Source organism: Bombyx mori, chromosome 12 (assembly GCF_030269925.1).
Source record: "Bombyx mori chromosome 12, ASM3026992v2".
In the NCBI taxonomy this organism is placed as follows: domain Eukaryota; kingdom Metazoa; phylum Arthropoda; class Insecta; order Lepidoptera; family Bombycidae; genus Bombyx; species Bombyx mori.
Window position 1 is genome coordinate 9,106,364 of NC_085118.1, and position 21,540 is coordinate 9,127,903.

At 36.7% G+C, this 21,540-nt stretch overlaps 2 protein-coding genes across 51 annotated transcripts in view; both read right to left on the reverse strand.

Annotated features, from left to right (window-relative positions):
- LOC101735614 (cell adhesion molecule Dscam2) overlaps positions 1-6,415 on the reverse strand; it is a 73,062-nt gene extending 66,647 nt beyond the window's left edge. For 49 of the 50 annotated variants that reach the window (XM_062671456.1, XM_062671459.1, XM_062671457.1 and 46 more), the window contains exons 1-2: positions 6,254-6,415; positions 2,860-3,018 (exon numbers count right to left, since the gene is read on the reverse strand). In XM_062671456.1, coding sequence (XP_062527440.1) covers positions 2,860-2,905 — 46 coding nt within the window. In that variant the 5' untranslated portion in view covers positions 2,906-3,018; positions 6,254-6,415. The remainder of the gene's footprint in view (positions 1-2,859; positions 3,019-6,253) is intronic. The other variant, XM_062671493.1, reaches the window with a different exon arrangement.
- Positions 6,416-9,977: 3,562 nt separating this feature from the next.
- On the reverse strand, positions 9,978-18,760 carry Glyp (glycogen phosphorylase). Its single transcript, NM_001123339.1, has 9 exons — positions 18,521-18,760; positions 17,392-17,623; positions 16,512-16,696; positions 15,643-15,754; positions 14,440-15,557; positions 14,027-14,134; positions 13,638-13,816; positions 11,236-11,437; positions 9,978-10,127 (listed from the first exon to the last, which is right to left on the reverse strand). The coding sequence occupies exons 1-9, from the start codon at positions 18,758-18,760 to the stop codon at positions 9,978-9,980; spliced, it is 2,526 nt and encodes an 841-aa protein (NP_001116811.1).
- Between the last annotated feature and the right edge of the window lie 2,780 nt (positions 18,761-21,540).

Here is a 21,540-nt window from a genome sequence, read left to right on the forward strand (position 1 = left end):
TGTTCGAATCCCGCAGGCGGGTACCAATTTTTCTAATGAAATACGTACTCAACAAATGTTCACGATTGACTTCCACGGTGAAGGAATAACATCGTGTAATAAAAATGAAACCCGCAAAATTATAATTTGCGTAATTACTGGTGCTAGGACCTCTTGTGAGTCCGCGCGGGTGGGTACCACCATCCTGCCTATTTCTGCCGTGAAGCAGTAATGCGTTTCGGTTCGAAGAGTGGGGCAGCCGTTGTGACTATACTGAGACCTTAGAACTATATCTCAAGGTGTGTGGCGCATTTACGTTGTAGATGTCTATGGGCTCCAGTAACCATTTAACACCAGGTGGGCTGTGAGCTCGTCCAACCATCTAAGCAATAAAAAAAAAAAAACTATAATACTATATCGTTATACAAATGAATATGAACATTTAGTATTAATGTATTTTTTTTTGTGAAGTAGTCAACAATTTAAATGAACTTGCTGACATCATTGATTTAAGTTGTTACAAACGATCACAAAACAAACCAGCTTTAGTGTTCGAGGTCAATTTACTCCAATGAAAAATTCGCGTTTTAGTAATGTATAAGAATTGTGAATATAAACAGGTTTTTTGTTTTATTATGAAATAATATTTTCTCTTTTGAGATCGTAGCAGACATATTGGTATTCTGAGTAGAATCATTAGAACGAATCACTCGCCCGGTTCTTTCAATTGGATAAACACCCAAGACGAAGAGCCGCGCCCGCTCCTATTGCTGGTAGCTAATTCTTAAAATTTAACAGTACTATATTTGAAATTGCGTCACACGGTACTACGAATATACTACATAAAGAGAATATTTCGTAAAGTTGAAGATTAAGAATTTTTCAATATTGAAGATTAAGAATTTTTCAATATTTTTTTGTGGCAAAGTCGACTTCAAACCCTACAATAACATGGTAGTATTCAATAAAAATGCTTTTAGAAAAGCATTTCCCATTTTACTATACATATTTTAAAACAAAAGTGTGGGGTTTGCGGTAACAAAAAATAGTGTACGACATAACTGAACGTACAAAAAATAACATATTTTTATTATATATTTGTTCATTGTGAATAAAATAAAGTTGATAACTCTGTAAAGTAGTTTTTTTTGTTATCAATAAAAAAATCATAATAAAAAATGTTTACCCGAATAATTATTTTCTTTATATCTCGAATAGAACTTAAAATTAATATTTTTATAATAAGGAACTTCGTTCCTATCCGGTGTCCCACGACACCACACATCCTTTTTTACATGATAGGTAACGAGTTGCAGTGTTCATAGATTTCATCGTAAGTGTTGCCATCACCGCCACCAGATACGAGAATGAAGTCTGTTAAATAAAATAACAGTTGTTCCACCCTAATTCATAACATTCAATCTAAAAAGATGTACATACGACAGTAAGACATATCCTATTTTGCCGCTAAGCAGAATGCGTTCTGACCTTGAAGTATAGCATGTTTTTACTTTATAATTAAAACTTTGAATTTATTTATAAAAGTTTGTAGTTTCCACTTTTCAAATTATCCGGGGTGCATGGTAATTGACTGCAATAGGACTGTTCTGGACTGCAACGTTTCTTAGATACTGGCTAAATATTTTTTTAGCTTTCATTGTCTCCCGCTTTTCGGGTAAGGATGTCGGAATCAAAATTACTATGACTCTATTTTTATTTTATTTTCATTGCTTACTCTCGTGTTATCTGAATCTCGTCGTTCTGATTATTTTCGTGATCGCAGCTGTGAAACCTGGCTAAAACCCAGATTTACACTGATGGGAGTAAGTAGTAAATACGTAAAAAATTCACGTAATTCACGTAATTTAAACATTGTTTTCAATGTTTCGAACAATTAAACGAATCTGAACTGATTTAAATATAATGAATTGAAATGTTTCAATTTCTAATAACATCAGTGCTAGTTTTTTAATTAAACGAAAAATTAAAAAAATTAAAATATACGTTTGCGTTGCGTATACAATAGTCACAACACTCACGTGATCACTATAATAAATATTACAATGCAATTACTAACTACACTGTAACTGGATTTGTGTTATTAATGAATTGGCGCAGTTTCCTGTACAACTAACTTATACATATAGGTAAATCTCACTATAATGGAATATAATTTTATGTGTCATATGCTTAGACGATATAAGATTCTTTTTTTGTAAGATAGTTTTATTATTAGAATAGTGCGTATACAATAGTCACAACACGCACGTGATCACTATAATAAATATTACAATGCAATTACTAACTACACTGTAATTGGATTTGTGTTATTAATGAATTGGCGCAGTTTCCTGTACAACTAACTTATACATATAGGTACATCTCACTATAATGGAATGTAATTTTATGTGTCATATACTTAGACGATGTAAGATTATTTTTTTGTATAGATACTTTTATTATTAGAATAAGATTCATTCAGAAGACATTTATAATAGCCGGATATGAGTGGTTGCTCAGGGGATCGTGTGTACTATGGATCGTGACGTGAAAACGTTGCTCCGTGGCAGCCCGGGCTGTATCGACCCGTGACGTCACTCTAGGAAGCTTACCCTTGAGCATTGTGTCCTGTTGATTTTTTCAACATTATTTCTCTGTTATTCGTTAAGCCGCTTTCAGACTATGCTATAATATAATAGCATATAGTATATAGCTCATAGCACAGCAATATCGCACACCATACATTGTTATGGACACGGTCACTCTGTACTGTAATGTATATTATTGGCTAAGTATAAGCTGCTATACTATATGGCACTATAGCGTAGTCTGAAATCAGCATAATTGTTAATTTTAATACTCAATGTTCAATTAGCTTACCTAAAGCGGCCAGCGCCACGAGGGCGGTGAAAATCGTAGTAGCCATATCACTAGCACGACACTTCACTATTCACTTGATTCACTTATAAACTTCAAATAAGAAAATCACTGAGACAAAAGAGTCGAATAGGCCGCAATGCGGCCGGGCTTTGCCCGAATCTGAAACAAAACCAAAAACGTTAATTTATCTCTCTTACAGATTACGATTGGCTATTAGCTATTCTTGAAAAACGAGGATTTATCTAAAGTTTTTGACAGGAACACCGGCTTTAAGACTACGGGTTCAGTGATTTGGTAGGAGCGGCTTAATTTTATTTCAATATGTTGTACCATTTCTCATTAAAGTCTAATTTAAAACAAACCAAGGTTTATACTGTAGTTGTATTTCTAGAACGTACGTCCTACGGACATGTGCTATGGTTGCGATCACTCATCCACGCGGTGGTATAGAAGTTTTTAGCGTTTTGAATTTTAAGACCGGAAGCTGTACTCATTGAAATTACTTAGTGACTAAAAACGGAGTGCAACGGATTTTGAAAGGGCATTAAACTTTTATTTTGGTATTCGGCGTTTGTCGCCAGTTCTTTCACATACTCAATAATGAACCATTGGACCGTAATGCATAGTTTCCCTATATAGTATATGTGAAGTCTTTAGCGTTAACAATGTTGTATTATAATTTTATTTGTAGATACTTAAAAGAAAAGTAGATTGTTGAGTATAAAAAATATATTATTTAGAAAATAACTTCGTGAAAATAGTTTTTATAAAAGAAAATAATCGGAAAATACATATCAAAATGCGTACAAAATTAAGAAGTGTGAAGTACGTACGATTCAGTACATGTTTCACATAGCCTCGTACGTTCATGAGTGACGGAAGATTATTTCGGGCTCCATTATCCAGAAATGGGCACGCGACGTTCGTGTTTAGATTTAACGAACTTACAGAACGGGTACGCTGTAGTAAAATATACGTACATACATAACATAATTAACTGAATACGTATACTTAGATAATATATAATATCTAAATATCTACTAAATTAATCTATCTTCTTCTTCTATCTTCTATCTTCTTCTTCTATATATATAAAAACGAACGGGGCTGCACCGACTTTGCTAATTTGGGTCTTGAATTATTTGTCGAAGTCCAGAGAAGGTTTAAAACGTAGATAAATATGATAATTCTCGGAATTAAATAAAGTTTAGGTCTTTTATTTATCGATTGAGGCCGGGTCAGCTGGTATCTAACAGATATTAATCTCTGTCTCTGTGCTTTTTGCAGCTTAGATACGTTGAATAATACCGAGATACATTTAATATTTTTGAATGAATTTATTTAGTGTGTTAGAGGTGGTTATTTATAGTGGTAGCGTTGGTGTTCGTTTTGATTTACAATTTAAAATTATTCAATGTTAAAAAAAATTCCAAAAAAACTTTGGAAAAAAACTTAAACGAAATCCAAAATATTGTAGGTACTATGTATCTATTATTATCCACACTGGTCTTTCAAATCTGTTAAAGACATGAGTCGTTGCGTTCAATTCATCCCGCTGTCGATCGTATCGCCCCCAAGCTGTCTGCTGCAATAGCTGTGACCCCCACCCCCTCAATTCAACGACGTAGATGCGGAGATTGGGAACGCGTCTCGTAGCCTCCCCAACTCTAGCTTGGGTCTATGCCCTCCCCCCTCCCGTACTAACTGCGCATCAATTGAATAGGTAGGTACTGTAAAACTATAGCCGTATGTATGAACTATTCAACGACTTCACAGGAGCCATGTTTCATTTGACAGTTTCTGCGGTTTGCATTGACGCTATGAGTAAATTGTAAGCGATGACGTCACAAAACTTTAATGAATGAGTATGACACACGTCACTGTGTTATAGTACACACAAGAACTCTATTCGTAGCTCTATTTTAAATAGATAAATTCATATTCATGTCATAGGTACTTTGTTTAAATTATCAACACTTTCGTGAAAACCTCTTGAATTGAATGTTATTACTAAACTACCTAAAATGGTCCATATCGTATACCATGATTTAGTCTTATTATACTTTGTTTAAATTATCAACACATTCGTGAAAACCTCTTGAATTAAATGTTATTACTGAACTACCTAAAATGGTCCATACCATATACCATGATTTAGTCTTATCATATATCGAATTATTGGTTTCCTTGATAGCTAGCTATTAATAAATCTGTGGTTAGGTTGAATAATTCACCTCTACGGTCGTGAAAGTATTCGTGTGATTGAATTTCGCACCGGATAGAGTCGGATTGGTTTAAGCTTTGCTCTACCTGCCGTAAAAAAAGTCGTCCCGTCTTCTGTTAAATGCTTTGCACCTGTCGTGAGTTGGACAGGCCCAAAACAAGTATTTCCCCGTGTCAAACGTAATTTTGACATTAATTATTCCATGTAGGAATTAGTAGGAAGGTGTTTTATTTGGACATCGTTTGTGCAACACATTCTAAACCCACGCTGTTATAACTACGAGGACAAAACATCTTTTGAAATATTTTCCTAAGCAATATTCAATTAATCTCAAGATTTACAGTATGTAACAACCCTAAATAATATATGAAGTAGTTTAATTTTAGTGTAATTATTTAATAAGCATTATGATCAGTTTTTTTCTTTTTTTGGACGAACTTCCTCGAAATGCGTATGAGTCTTTATTTGCATATTTCTGCTCTACTTTTGTGGGGTTTATCTTTATTGATTTTTATTTGATATACATAGTTCTATAAAATCTAGGTATCGTCTCCGCGCTACACGTTATGTGTAATAATCATTAACACATACCTTTAATCTTATCTATTTTTGTCAATAAATAAGTAATATTTGACACCGTCAACTTATACATGCTTCTTTTTTTGTTATAATCGGAAGCGACGATTTAGATGCGAAATGCAATAACAAGCATTTTCATCATATCCTTCGAAATACCGCGTTGGTATTTTAATGTTTAATGTTGAAATTAGTGAATAATCATTTTTCGAAATTAAAAAATTACGATACCAAATTTCTCTAAATAGTACTACTAAACACTCCCAAATTTAAATAAATGTAACGCCCCTAGCTAAGTCCAAATAGCTCAGTGCAGGTGGTCGGTTTTAGGGAGAAAAACGCACTGAAGTATGTTACGATATAATTTTATTATGTATATGTATGAAATTTTATTTCAACATAATACGGAAATATAAAGAGTACATAAATCTAGTGTAGACATTACTGGCGCTTATATTCACCCCGGTCAAGACAACATCGTTATCGATCGCGGCCGCGCATTCGTCGGGCCGGCATTTTTTGCAATCAAGGAATTCCTACACAAAAGTTGAATGAAGAGGGCACATTGCATACAAAGAAAGCTCAGAAACGTACCTGCGTAGAATCAGCGATGGGTTTGCACAGCACCCACAACACATAAACCACAACACGCGCGGAGAGACGAGCGGCAACAACCGACTCGCCTAAGCTACAAGATCGGTATGAGTAGGCTTGATATGAATTTGTATAAACGGCCAATGACACTCGTCTCATGAAAAGGACGGGCTCTATATATCTGTTCTCTTTTAACGAATAGGACTACAGCGCGGTCCTGGCAGAGACGTAGCTTGGAACCGATATTTTGGCGAGGGTCACAGGACTCGGGGATTTGGTGCGCGCGCAGGAAATACGTTATTAAGCCTGTGTGTCGAACGTACGTGGGTGTATTTTATTATGAATAGATCTATTTCTATGTCTACCACGAACGTTACTTTAGCTACAGATTTTTTAAGGCTGGATGTCAATTTTATTTTTCTCTTTATTGAAAAGAGCATTGTCATAATGTGATAACAACCTCAGCCCCATTTATCATTTCCAATGTATTGTAGCTAGCTTTAAAAAAAATATAAATATAGAGTTGACTCTACCACAGGAACTCTATCAGAGGTGAAGTGTGAAAGTAGCCCCGGTAATTAAAAAATTAAAGAGCGGACGGTTAGCATGTCCATGTACGTGATGCGTAGAGAGAAGGTGCATGTGACTAGGAGATGTAAGGAAATGGTAGTGCAAGGTAGAGGGAGAAGTGGTCGACCGAAGAAGACATGGATGGAGTGTGTGAATGACGATATGAGAGAGAGAGAGAGAGAGGAGTGAGTGTTGAGATGACGGCTGATAGTGGGATAAGGTGGAGAAAAAGAAGAGAGTTGACTCTACCACCAAATCAATGTGTATGAAATAACTCAGTATGGGTTGCAATAAACTGAAAGTTCTAGTGAGAGCCCTCACTTGGTACTGTGTTGTGAAGCCACACGTACAAGCGGATCTTGTAACTGATTCACTCTGCAATTATTGGGAGAAAACTCCTCTACTGTAAGGCTGATGTCAGTATGTCTACAGATGGGTAGTATGTCATTCAGTTTTCGAAGGGGGCTTTCTCGGTGTCGAAGATAAAAGTTTGCCAAATAAAATAATCCAGTTTATGCTGGTTTAGGCCTGAACAGATGAAGTTATGTACTTTAGGAAGACGGAATAGATCCATTGTACATTTTAGGCAGCGGCGTTGTTCCAACTCTGGCATTGCTGACGTCCATTGGCGACGGCAAACGCTTACTATCAGGTGGGCTACATATTCGTCTGCCTACAAGACCAATAAAAATCCATATGGTGTGGTATTAAAAATTAATAGTTATATACTACCTAAATAGTAGTAAGTTCACAAAACGAATTTAACATCTAATATGTTTCACCACTTAGATAAGCGTTTTATACTAGGGATAGAATTGTTGAGGTCGATAGAGGCAATATAATTTGAGTAGCTAGTACCGCAATCCCTTGCGAAAACTAATATCACCATGCAGTGTCTTTTTCGTGACCCAAAATACAGTTTTTAATATGAAAAAAATTTGTTCAAAGTTTAGTCTCTGGCACAAATTAACAACTATCCATTTAGGACGCTTCTCACCGAATCACAGTTAACGAAGAGAATGGAAATGAACGGTTTCATTTCTCTAACTTCCGAAAGCTCATCAAAATCTGGATGCCTGTTTGCGTACCTATAATAAAACTTGAAGTCGTCGTGGCCTAAAGGATAAGACGTCCGGTGCATTAGTATCGAGCGATGCACCGGCGTTCAAATCCCGCAGGCGGGTACCAATTTTCCTAATGAAATACGTACTCAACAAATATTCACAATTGACTTCCACGGTGAAGGAATAACATCATGTAACAAAAATCAAACCCGCAAAATTATAATTTGCGTAATTACTGGTGGTAGGACCTCTTGTGAGTCCGCACGGGTAGGTACCACCACCCTGCCTATTTCTGCCGTGAAGCAGTAATTCGTTTCGGTTTGAAGGGTGGGGCAGCCGTTGTAACTTACTCGAGACCTTAGAACTTATATCCCAAGGTGGGTGGCGCATTTACGTTGTGGGTGTCTATGGGTTCCAGTAACCACTTAACACCAGGTGGGCTAATCTAAGCAATAAAAAAAAGTCTGAATAATAATAGTCATTTTTAAATTTAATTAAAAAATATTTCTATTTTATTTACTATGCACAACAAAATCATCATCATTATCTTGGGCCTTACAGCCCAGGGTGGGCCTTAGCCTGGTCCAGTATGTCTCTCCAGGCTGCTCTGTTCAGGGCTTTCTCCTTCCAGTTCTTATCACCGATAACTTTGAGGTCGTGCTCTACGCCATCTAACCATCGGAGTTTGGGCCTGCCACGACTTACGCGGCCCTCTGGTTTGCCATATAGTAGTTCTCTTGGCATTCTGGTCTCCTCCATTAGAGCTACATGTCCTGCCCGTCGTCGGCGTCTAATTTTTATAGTTTTTATATGATTAGGATACTTGTAAATATCATACAACTCGTGGTTATAGCGCGTCCTCCATATCTCATTTTCCTGCACAGCACCGAATCTCCGTCTTAGGATCTTACGCTCGAACACTAGTAGACGGTTCTCATCCTTTTTGCTGAGTACCTATGTCTCTGAGCCATAAACAAGAATGGGTTTCAGTGGTGTCTTATAAAGAAGAATTTTGATATTTCATGACAGAATTTTTGATCAGAAATATTTAAACAGGCCGAAGTAGCATTTATTCGCCGACAATATTCTCTAGCACAACAAAATACCCATAATATTAAGTTATTTCATTGGTGTTTTTTTTTTATATTCATATAAAAATATTATGTAAGAATTCTTTTCGTAAATAAAATACTGTTAAATATATGTATATTATGATTTATTTCCAATAAAACTATAATGAGATGCTGACATATTATTAGATGTCCTATCTCATTAACGAACTACAAAAAGTCGAAAATTTTACATTACACTTCTAATTCTATTTGGTGAAAATCCCTTATGGCACATTCAAATAATTCATAAATGTAATAAAAAAATTATTGTCTTAAATTAGTATAAAAAAAATTGTATAAAACTTCAACGAACGATCCAACGAGAAAATTGTTTGTATTATATTTTTAACATTTATCCATAGGCCCTTAACACACTAAACTTGATAAATATTTAGAGCTCATTCATCTGTGATGTTTCTGCAATTCCGTTAGAGACTGTAAGGGCGGGCACACAGATATCATTGAGCCACTCAAGTTGACAACATCATATTTTGTTAATTCTTTCGTTTCCTCTACGCTTTTCTATATAAAGCAAAAACAATTACTTTATTTATATATCTTAAGAAAAAAAGAGAATTAAAAAAGAACACTACAGATGTATTCTTGTAAACCTCAATTTGTCAATATCGTATTATAAAAAAATGGTTTTATTTAATGTTTGCATGGATGAAATGGAAACAAATCAATGAAGGTGTATGTATCAAACAAAGAATAATTAGTAAATACATTTCAGTAATCCATCCGTTTTTAACTTAAAAAAGTATTGATTAAAAATATATATTTTTTTTTAAGTTAACAAGCTGCGAGTTTAAAGTACAATTTAACACTACATATGTACATACATACTGATCTGTGGCGACTACAAGACAACGCTACATTTAATCTCCAAAAAATTTTCAGATACAATTCTTCGAGTCATAACTACGAAAAAATAAAACCGCATCGTTTATGAAAGTGAATAACATACGCGAGGTGTATCTAAGCGGTCTCGTGCGGGGCGGGCAGCTTGTCCCAGGTGGGCTCCACGCCCCAGATTTCGCGGGCGTACTCCGTGATGGTGCGGTCAGACGAGAACTTGCCAGACGACGCGATGTTCTCGATCACCATCTCCGCCCATTTTGTCTGGTCCTGGTCACATTATAATGACAAATGATTAAAAAAAAAAAAGAAAAACATTGCAGTAAAGCTTCTTAGGTCATGTTTTAGTAAATTTCGTGACACGAGCGAGAAGAAATATATGACGTAGAGAAGGATAGATAAATGTTATACTGTGGCCGAGGAAGTGGAGTAAAAGACAGCGACTATACACCTCGATATAAAGTTATTTTTAAATGCATCACTTTGAGAAGGCGACACGACACGAAAACCCCCTTGTCGTGGCCGCCGGAAATTACATACCCGATCTTGTGGACCGAATGGTAAACAGTCGACGTCGCCCTAAACACGTCATTAAAGATCCTCACGATCTATTAACGATGCTTTCAAGTACCTCAAGCACCGGTCATCGTTCTCGTCGAACCTGTCGCTTGCGACGAAGGGCTCGACGAGTAAATTAACTCTCAGACACAGCCCACTGAGTTTCTCGCCGGATCTTCTCAGTGGGTCGCGTTTCCGATCCGGTGGTAGATTCTGCGAAGCTCTGCTCTTGCTAGGGCCAGTGTTAGCAACACCTCCAGTTTGAGCTCCGAGAGCTCACCTACAAGCTAGGGTGAAGCTGATATGGTCTCTCAAGGCTATCAGCATAGGTAAAAAAAAAAAGATCTTTAAAAGATTCTCAGTAAAATGGGAGATGTTTGGTAAGTTTGTATAGCGGCAACATGCACATGAATGTCAACCCTGACACAATCATGGTCTAAAAAACTACGATTAGCAGGGTTGAAGCATGTGTCTGTCGTTACTTCGATACGCCTATTTTTGCTGCGAAGCATTTCGGCTTGTAGGGTGGGACAGCCGTTGTAACTATACTGAGACCTTAGAACTTATATCTCAAGGTGGGTGGCGCATTTACGTAGATGTCTATGGCTCCAGTAACCACTTAACACCAGGTGCGCTGTGAGCTTGTCCACAAAATTAGCAATAAAAAAAAAAAATAGACGTAGTCCATTTTTTGAAAATTGTCGTACTAATAAAAAATAAATTTGTATTCATGGAAACTTTTCGAGCGCTCCCTGTAGCTATAAAGATTGTGGTACCACTACCGGATGTCGAAAGAGGTCTTATTAACTCAGTTCATTACCTGGTATACGTCGGCGACTTTCTGCTGGGCCTCGACGTAAGCGTCGTAGTCGGCGAGGTGCAGGAAGCGGTCGTGGTGCAGCAGCACGTCGGCGACGTGCGCGAACTTGCCGGGCTCGCCCGTCGAGAAGAACCCGCTGCGGATCTGCTCCACGCACTGCCGCAGCTCCGGGTTGCGCTCGTAGTACTCGTATGCGTTGTACCTGTAGTTTAATTAATTGTTCGTTTTAAACTCAAATTAGGAGATAAATAAATAATAGTTTAATGAAACTAGCAAAATACGCTTTTATAGAAAATCCATCTAGAAAATAGAAAATAAATTTTAATAAATTTGAATTCAAAATTGTGTAAGAAAAAATGATTTTATTGTAATAAAAGCGTGGGGTGCTTTTCAGGATATTATCAAAATAACCCTCCTGCTCATATCTGTTCATAAAATATTTATAACTAGTGATATCATGCACCCCACGCTTTTTAGATGGATTTCCTATAAAAGCGTATTTTGTTAGTTTTTTTAAACAATTTTTTTTTTCATATTTTGGTTTAAGTTTATTTTATTTTTTTTCATTTTTTTTCTTTTTCAGTTTGTTTTTTAAATATTAAATTGTCATCGATCCTTAATAAGTATACCAAATTTCGAGTTAATCCGACGTTTTGAAGGGGGTCAAAATCATGTTCAAAGATTCCGTTACAAACTTACCTACTAACATACATACGTCTGAAGCTAATAAACGCGTATTAAAAACAATCAACATACAGGATGTAGAAACCATAGAACGAACAGTAAACTATATCAGGTAATCAACTCTGTATTTCTTCCAGGTCGTGGATTTCGAGCGCCATTATGTTTGCAATTATGCAATGTGCAGTGCAAATTTATTAGTACAATTTAATTTTTCGATTGTTTCTTATTTTTTCAGTCATGTTAAATCGTTTTCGAGACATTTCGATTCGATCGTGAATTTAGTTCACTTAACAGTTTGTGTAAATGAAGACTGAAGATTCAGCAAGAGAAATGCTCTGCTCCATCTCACACTAATCATTTTGAAACCTAAGTAAGTCTATACCTAGTCAGGTTTTCCTCCAAGTGTTGCCATATCTTGTAATCTAACGGATTCAAATCTGGACTGGAGGAGGGCCAGTCTTCGTGCCGGATGAAGTCGATTTCACGCGCCGCCAGCCAGTCTTGTGTGCTCTTCGCTCTATGAGCTGGCGCCGAATCTTGTTGGAATACCCAGTGCCTGTTATTGAACATGGTATGAGAAACAGGTTCCACAAGGTTCGTCAGGACTGTATTTTGATACACAACTGCATTCGTTTTTACACCTTTCTCACAAAAATGTACCTCTGTCAAGCCCCAATAAGAAACTCCCAACCATACCATGAGCGAGGATGGAAAATGACCTCGTTGGACACGCGGAATATGGTTGCTCGCTTCTTCACTACTGTGTGCATACACCTTATCATTTTGTTTGTTGTAGCTCTCTTCTACGATAAAAAATTTTTCATCCGAAAAATGAATTTCCCGATATTTTTTTCCCGCGTACCGCTTCAACAAAGCGCGGCATCTCTTCAGTCTCAGGTCCATTAGACGAGCATTCAAACGATGTCCTGTTTTTCTCCGATATGCCCGAAGCCCTAAGTCTTCATTTAACACCCTTTTCACCGTGGTTCTGCTTAACCCCATCTGAAGGGCCAACAGTTTCTGCTTGCGTTTGGGATTTCTTTGAATTCGCGCCTTCACAGCTTTTATCACTGCTGGAGTCCTAACAGACCGAGGGCGACCACTTCTTGACCTGTCACCTACACTAGAGTCTTCATTGTATCGTTTGATGGTACGATAAACGAATCTCTTGGTTAAATTCAAATTTTTCAGTATGTTAAAAATTTGAATTGGCGCGTAACCGCAACGATGCAACGCAATAACTGCAACACGGTCTGCTTTAAGCGTCCACTCCATATTTAAAAATGAGTAAAATTCTAAAAGTATACATTTTTATTTTCATGAACAATTCGAAATTCGAATTCAATAAACTTTTTTGTGGCCAGCATTCTAAAAGAAAAGTTTTTACTGTGTGACAATACTTATGACCTGACTAGGTATATACAAAAATGAATTGCTGTTCGTTAGTCTCGCTAAAACTCGAGAACGGCTGGACCGATTTGGCTAATTTTGGTCTTGAGTGATTTGTGGAAGTCCAGAGAGGGTTTAAATAAATATGAATTTGCCCGGAATTAAAAAAAAATAACAATTTTGTTTTTCCTTTGATGTGTCCCCCGTCGGACGGATTCCTTTTGTTTGTTTTAAGTTTATTTTATACAAAAGTTTAGGTCTTTTATTTATCGATTGAGGCACTACGAAGTCTGCCGGTTCAGCTAGTCATGAAATAGAAAAGTACCCACCCGCGCTGTTTCAGTGCTTCGACATCGTCAACTCTCATTCCGAAAATGAAAAAGTTCTCTTCACCAGCTTCTTCGGCCATTTCAACGTTGGCTCCGTCCATGGTGCCAATAGTTAACGCTCCATTTAGCATAAACTTCATATTGCCGGTGCCGGATGCCTCAGTTCCTGCTGTTGAAATCTGAAAAGAAAAAAAATCAGAACAGAAAAATTATATAAGTATAGATAAGTTATAAAAAATAATTTTAACACTCTTATCGCTAAAGATGATGGTCAGACAGACAACCATTGGACGAACAAAGTTTGTGGAAAAGAAAGAAGTTAGATTATAATTCCTCGGATACAAACGTTATTCGTAAAATTTCTAAAACGATTACTGTTAATGGCTTACCTGTTCGCTCAAATCCGATGCCGGGATGATACGCTCTGCCAAGGTCACCCGATAGTTCTCGAGGAATATCAGCTTCAACTTGTCACCTACGTCTGGGTCGTTGTTCACCTGTTCAAAACAACTTTTGTTAAGCAAATACGAGAACATTGATCGGTAATAAGCCTTTGACGATTAAGTCCAAATACTCTGTGGTGGTTTTCTCAGATACTAGAGTAGTTTATAAAGATAGAGATGCTCCCTACCCTACCTACATAAAGTGACACTTTTCAATGTTTATATTATGACGCAAGTCTGATGTTTGCGGGATTTTGGTCTACGAGTATTTGTTGTTGGTTTGGGGGGATATGCATTTCCATCCAGTATTTTATATAATAATAGGATTAAGTAATGAAACATATGGCTAAGTTACTTACAGTATTTCCAACTGCACAGGCTAAAGCGATAATTTGTTTGGCGATGAAGTATCCAGGAGCGGCTTTGCCACCGATCATAACAGTCCTCGGCGTGAAAGACGCGCTGGGGTCGCGCTTGATGCGGTTGTAAAGCGTGATCACGTGCAAAATATTCAGTAACTGACGTTTGTACTCGTGGATGCGCTTCACTTGGACATCGAACATCGACGCGGGATTAATTTTAACTCCGGTATCCCTTTCAATAAGGGCCGCCAGCTTGAGTTTATTCTCTTGCTTCACTTTCATAACGGCGCGCTGGAAAGCCGGGTCCTTAGCCCAGCGCTTCAGCTCCTTCAACTTCTCCAAATGGACGATCCAATCTTCTCCGATCTTGTCGCAGATGAGATCAGATAAGCCAGGGTTGCAGAGGAGCAACCAACGCCGGGGAGTGATGCCGTTAGTCTTATTTTGGAATTTATCAGGCCACATTTCGAAAAAGTCGCGGAAAATAGTGGCTTTTAAGATTTCGGAGTGAATGGCTGCTACACCATTGACAGCGTGAGAGCCGACAATAGATAAATTAGCCATATTGACGCGTTTTTCACCTTCTTCTTCAATCAAGGACATTCTGCGCAAACGATCCATGTCGCCGGGCCAACGCTTTTGCACCTCTTGCAAATGTAAAAAGTTGATATGGTAAATCAATTGCATATGTCTCGGCAGAACATTTTCCAGCATCGAGCATGGCCATCTTTCGAGAGCCTCAGGCAGGACTGTGTGGTTGGTGTATGCACAACATTTAACAACTAAGTCCCAAGCTTGTTCATAGGGAACCTTTTCAATGTCGACTAAGATTCTCAAAAATTCAGGTATAGCCAGAGCCGGATGAGTGTCATTTAATTGGATGGCTACTTTTTCAGGTAAATGTTCAAACGAAGTTCTAACGGCATCTCGGCATCCGAACTTAGATGCTTTGTACCGTCTGATAATATCCTGGAGCGTGGCAGCACACATGAAGTATTCTTGGCGCAAACGCAACTCTTTGCCTTCGAAGAAGTTGTCGTTGGGATACAAAACACGCGATATGTTTTCGGCAACGTTGCGATCCAATACAGCTTGAATATAATCACCAGAATTGACTGAAAAAAGATGGCTCATTGATATCATCTATATTATTATACAGAGTGAGTGATCAGAGGTCACAAAAAAAAATTACATACTTACAAAATTTAAGATTGAAATCAATGGGGCTCTTCGCCGACCACAGTCGCAATGTATTCACAACATTATTGTTATAACCAGGAATAGGGTTATCGTATGGCATTGCAAATACCACCTGCCAAAAATATTATTAATGGTCAGAGAAATCTAATATTTAATAGAATGAGTAGCACAAGTACACATAATTTAACAGTCTGAACTATTTTTCTAAAGAGGTCACATGATAATATAATATACTGAATAGTTTCTAATTAATATCATTTTATTTAGTAATTTTTAAGATAATCCTATTGACATTGTTTGGAGGTAATTACGTATTATGATAATGGGCTAGGGTATACTTTTTCAGTTTTTAAGTGCTTATCAGTAATTAATTATATATTGGACTAATCCAATATTGGTTTTGGTTCACTTTCGTGAACCCATTAACATGGGCCTCTTATCCATCAAGCTATGAATGTACCGAAACATCGCTTAGTAGTTGTCAAAATAAATTTTAAAGAGGCCTGAATTCCGGAATTAGAAATGGAACTGAATTTGTTTTCTAAAATATGATATAGAATGACAGAAAATATATAAATCTGCTCAAAAATGAACCTCCTAAATTTAATGATAGAGCAAGTGTCAATAATAGGGATGATTTATGGACATTTTTATTTACAAGCTTTAGTTGTGACAGCCTTTAGTGCAATAGAAGTGATAAGATGTTCCCACTTCAAATCTTCTTCAAGATCTGAATTGGTGCATTATTAACGACTACCATTGATTGATGTATTCTTAACTCATATAACAGCAAATATTGTTGCATATGAAATAGTATAAAGATACAAAACAAAAAGTAACCCTATGTTCTAAGTTTATAAATATTTAACCTGTGTATCAATCCATTTTTTTCCATCGGGTGTGTCAACTACACTACCATAGAAGTTAACTGGCAGCATGAACTCAGGTCTTGCCTTCTCCCAGGGGTTTCCGAAACGTAACCAATCATCAGGCTCTTCCTGTTGTTCTCCGTTTTCAATTTTTTGAGCAAATATACCATATTCGTACCTTATACCTATTAAAATACAAAATTTAATTAATTTTCCTACCTTCAACCTAATTTGAGATAAGGAATCAAACTTATGGAAGATTAGATTACATTTTTCTACATTTAGTAAATTTTTAAATTCATTTAATTATTTATAAGAACCTTCTACCTGGTGAATCTATGATTCGAATGATATACTAAATTGAAAGTTATGTTTGAGACCACAAGTACTTATGTTTAAATAGTTCAATTTAATTTGCATTTCAATGATTGGCGACAAGCCAGTATCCCGAGTACCCTGAAATTAGTTTGCACCAAGCTGAATTACTATTCATTTACAAGGCAAGAAACAGAACCAGTTTTATATCTGATAACATGAATTCTAAGATCTATTTTGTTTTTTTTCATGTCTCCAACTGCATTTTTTTTCTGATGTATTAACTATATTAAACAGCTTCACAATTTTTAATGTTGTGTAGCTGTGTAATGCAGGTCTATATGCTTCTCGATATGCATTTCTTAATGTAATAATAAAATAATTATAATACTACTTTACAAATTTCAACCCTTTATCCAAACAAATTAACATCATGCAAATTCCACTCCATTCTTGAGGTAGCTTTAATTGGTGTAAGGTCACTTTTGCTTCAATTTTTTATTTTTTTATTTTTGTTTTACTTAAATAATACACTAAACAATTTTCTTTTGTCAATAGTACACACCATATCCATACGCAGCAAGACCTAATGTCGCCATAGAGTCTAGGAAACAAGCTGCTAAGCGTCCAAGACCTCCATTTCCCAGACCAGCATCTTCCTCAAGTTCTTCTAATTCTTCAATATCCAGACCAAGTTGGTATAATGCTTCGTCAACAGTACCTTGGATGCCAAGGTTGATCATGGTATTTTGAAGAGAACGCCCCATATAGTACTCCAAGGACAAATAGTAGACTCTCTGTATAAACATTGTTTGAATGGTATGAAATTCTACAATTTTAACAACAGATATTTTTATTTTTGCCCTTGTATTGGTCAAGCACCTGTTGGTGAGTGGTTACTGTCGCTCCTGGATGTAAGCTATTCCAGGGGCAGAGGAAAGCCACTACTACTGAACACTGTCCAGAAGCATCATTTGAAGAAAGACATGTCGTAGCCCCCAGGACACACCAAGAAGGGAAATTCATTCCAAAGTTGCATAGCGCACAGAAAACATCTCTGGAAACCCACTGTGGATGTACTTTTGGATGTGGATGGATGGATGTTTCAGGTATTATGGATGACTATTCTGCACCAGTGGTAGGTGGAGTGATGGTAAAAATTAGGTAATAGGATCATCACAAACAATTCCCCAGAACACGCTCTATGGAACATATTGTACAAATAGAGAGAAAGCTGAAGTCCTACCATAGACCTTGAGGTTCCAAACAATAGACAAAGAGTTTCAAAATGGTGAGAAATAACTTCCATGATGAAACAGTGACATTATGTAGTAAGAATCAAAACTATATAAATTATAATTTGTGTACTGCAGAAGGGCATAATCTTGGTCCGCTCACATAAGTACAACTGACCTAATTACATCTGCTATGAAGCAGTCATATAGTCCAGTTTGGCATTTACATTGGGACATCGATGGGCACCAATATCTACTTAATACTAGGTGTGCTGTGAGCTCATTCACTATTCAACGCGATAAAACAATACCTGTTAATTCTTTTTGTTAACAAGTAAAATGAGGTTTTTTTTTCTTTTTTTTTTCTTTTTTGTGAGATGGTCACACGATAGTACGACTGGAGGATAAGACATTGTGACTCGAGGAAAAATTTCAAGATACATAACACATACTTCATACCTTAGGATCATTTTCATAATAGTATTGTTGAGTACGAATCCACCTGGAGACAAGATGATCTTTCACGGTGTGTGCGAGAGCAAAATAGTAATCCCGCGGGGTCGCAACATTTCGATCTTTCACTAAAGTGTAATGGACATGACGATTGAACGCCTTCTTTACTTCAGTCACATTTTCGACAGCAACAATTCCTCTGACAGATATCTGTTTACGCTTTTCCGCGTCAGTCTGTACGCTCATCTTGTTTAAGGAAATTTAAAGTAAAATAATCGCAAGCACCCGTCCGCTCACTGAGTCCTGTCGAATTTCACTAGTCACTAGCAACTCACAGCTTTCCTTTGATATCGGTCACCTTGAGAAGGTCAAATATATGAAGTAAAAAAACAGGTCGCATTGATTATTAGTTATTTTGACTGTGGCAAAAACAACTGTTTGTGTTGGTAGAGTCGAAAAATTGTCAGATTTTTTCTATTCGATGGAATTTAAGAATTTGTCTAAAATTCCTAAATGATTCGCTAAATTAAAATATTTAATTGGTGCGGGTAGTTGGGACATTTGAATTGGTGCATTTTGGTTTGACGTTGGACGTTTGTCGCAAGTAGAAATATGACAAATTTGACATTATCAGTGAATCGAAAAGTTCAATGGCTTAATCTGTGACTCTTAAATGTTCTTTTTATTTCATGGACTTTTTGGCGGGAACGCGAGGAGTGAAGTTGTGTGATTTGTTTTATTTTGTCTATTTAGTGTTTCTTCAGGTTTAAATGTGTAATAATGGTGGTTTATTAACTGTTTAATATCTGTGAAAGTGCACAAATGTGGGAAAATGAAACAAAGCTGCTGGACGTAACTTCTCGGGTTCCTCCAAAAAGTCCACTGAAAAAATCTCAGTAAATGACCACCATTTTACTGCGATTATATTTCATCCCATATCATCTCATTTCATTAAATTCATCCCAGTTGATTAATGTCTCAAATTAATCATCTTCATTTCATTTCACTCCATATTATCATTTTTCATAAAATTAAGAATATAAAGTAAAATAAGACATGACTTAAAGGTCTTAGTTACCAGGTCATAAAATCTCTTAAAAAAAAAAAAAAAATTTATTTCATGGGACTTTTTGGCGGGAACGCGAGGAGTGAAGTGGTGTGATTTGTTTTATTTTGTCTATTTAGTGTTTCTTTGGGTTTAAATGTGTAATAATGGTGGTTTATCAACTGTTTAATATCTGTGAAAGTGCACAGATGTGGGTAAATGAAACAAAGCTCCTGGACGTAACTTCTCGGGATCCTCCGAAAAGTCCACTGAAAAAATCTCAGTAAATGTCTACCATTTTACTGAAGTTATATTTCATCCCATATTATCTCATCTCATTTCATTTAATTTCATCCCAGTTGGTTAATGTCTCAAATTAATCATCTTCATTTCATTTCACTCTATAATATCATTTTTCAAGACATGGCTTAAAGGTCTCAGTAACTAGGTCATAAAATCCCTTAAAAAAATTATTTTTATTTCATACCTACATTACGTAGGTACGGTACCTAAAATATAACTCTTGGGCGGTCAACGGTCACTAGAACGCAGAACTCTGACCGCTCTCTGTGTGCGCGGGCTCTTAATCTGGCAATTACACAGGCAAGAATCATATAGCTTAAACATTTAATGCCGGTCACACATGCGCGCAAATATTCGTACATGTGAAGCGCGCATGTGAAGGGCTGTCATACATTCATTCGCAAACTTAGCGGCTGTGCAAATGGGTTCGGTACTCAATTTGCGAACCCGTTTGCGCTTCCTCCCACACTTGTTTACGAATGTCTCACGAATTTCTCTTCTTTTTTAATTCACCAATCGCACATTGAAGAGAAAGGGAGTTTTTAATTCTTTCCCAGGCGTCCCTTGGCTGTTAACCATTCTGTTTTTATGGGATTTCTTTTGAGGGTCCCATATGGTCGATTCATTTTGCAGGAGTTCAATGAACTCCATCACCTTAGTGTTGTTCCAATCCATGATTAAGGTACGCTACACAGTAGACGTCACGAATTATGAAAATGGCGAAACATCCGTTACCTTCGCAATCGTGGGCGCAACTGGTCACACGAATGTGTGGGAGACTACACGAATAATCGCGGTTCGCGTGCTTTGATGTCCGTTGAAAAACCGACACAGCTTGAAAAACACGATTGCGCGAAAACTTTGCATAGGTAATCATTTGCAAATGTCGTCCTACACTTGCGGGTTTGCGTATTCGTGCGAATATGAGTACGGTATAAAGCTATGGTCACAAAAGAACTTGTCCGTTAAACCAAAAATAAAATGGAACGCAATTAGGTAACATTCGGGAATGAAAATTAATGAAATTACCTAAATACATTTTTCTTTCTTGAAAAGCGTGACAGAACGCTCTTCACTCATAAAAAAAATCAGTAGGTACCTACATCAATCACCCATTGTTTGGATTTTGGTAAAATTATAGACTACCAAACAAATTATATAGGTTTTATCTTCATCGTTTTACCGTAGATCTGCGACTGATGCTTACTGATGTTAAGTTTCTGATCTTTTTGATAGGCAAGGGGCTTACTGATAACAGATTTAAAAAATATATTGAAATACATGTATTGATTGACTAACTGAACCATTTTTATTTTATTTATACTGGTTCTTCAGGTGTTTTTTAAAAGTTAATCGGACGTCTTGATGTTTCTTGAAAATCACATTGAAACATTTCGTGAAATAGATTTAAACTACCTAATACAATTGTTTTAAAAATCATTGCAACATGCTCCTTTCGACTGATTTGGACGTTTTATTTATTTATTTTCATTCTTAGTTATTACAACAAGATTTGAGTTGGGAAACATTATTGGAAAAGTCACTGGATGACTGAGTTCTAATAATACTAAGTCAATAAATTTATGGCAGGCCCACTGCAACTCGTCTACACATACGATGAAGCTAAAACCTTTAAAACCTTTAAAGGCAGCAGGTAAGCAAAAAAAAGGCATAAAAA

Excerpts from the sequence above, each read along its gene's own strand:
- Glyp (NM_001123339.1), bottom strand. The coding sequence starts at position 18,760 with ATGAGCGTACAGACTGACGCGGAAAAGCGTAAACAGATATCTGTCAGA. Across the intron at positions 17,624-18,520 it reads ATTATGAAAATGATCCTAAG|AGAGTCTACTATTTGTCCTT; the intron begins GTATGAAGTATG and ends ATGTTTATACAG. Across the intron at positions 15,755-16,511 it reads AAAAATGGATTGATACACAG|GTGGTATTTGCAATGCCATA; the intron begins GTTAAATATTTA and ends TATTTTTGGCAG.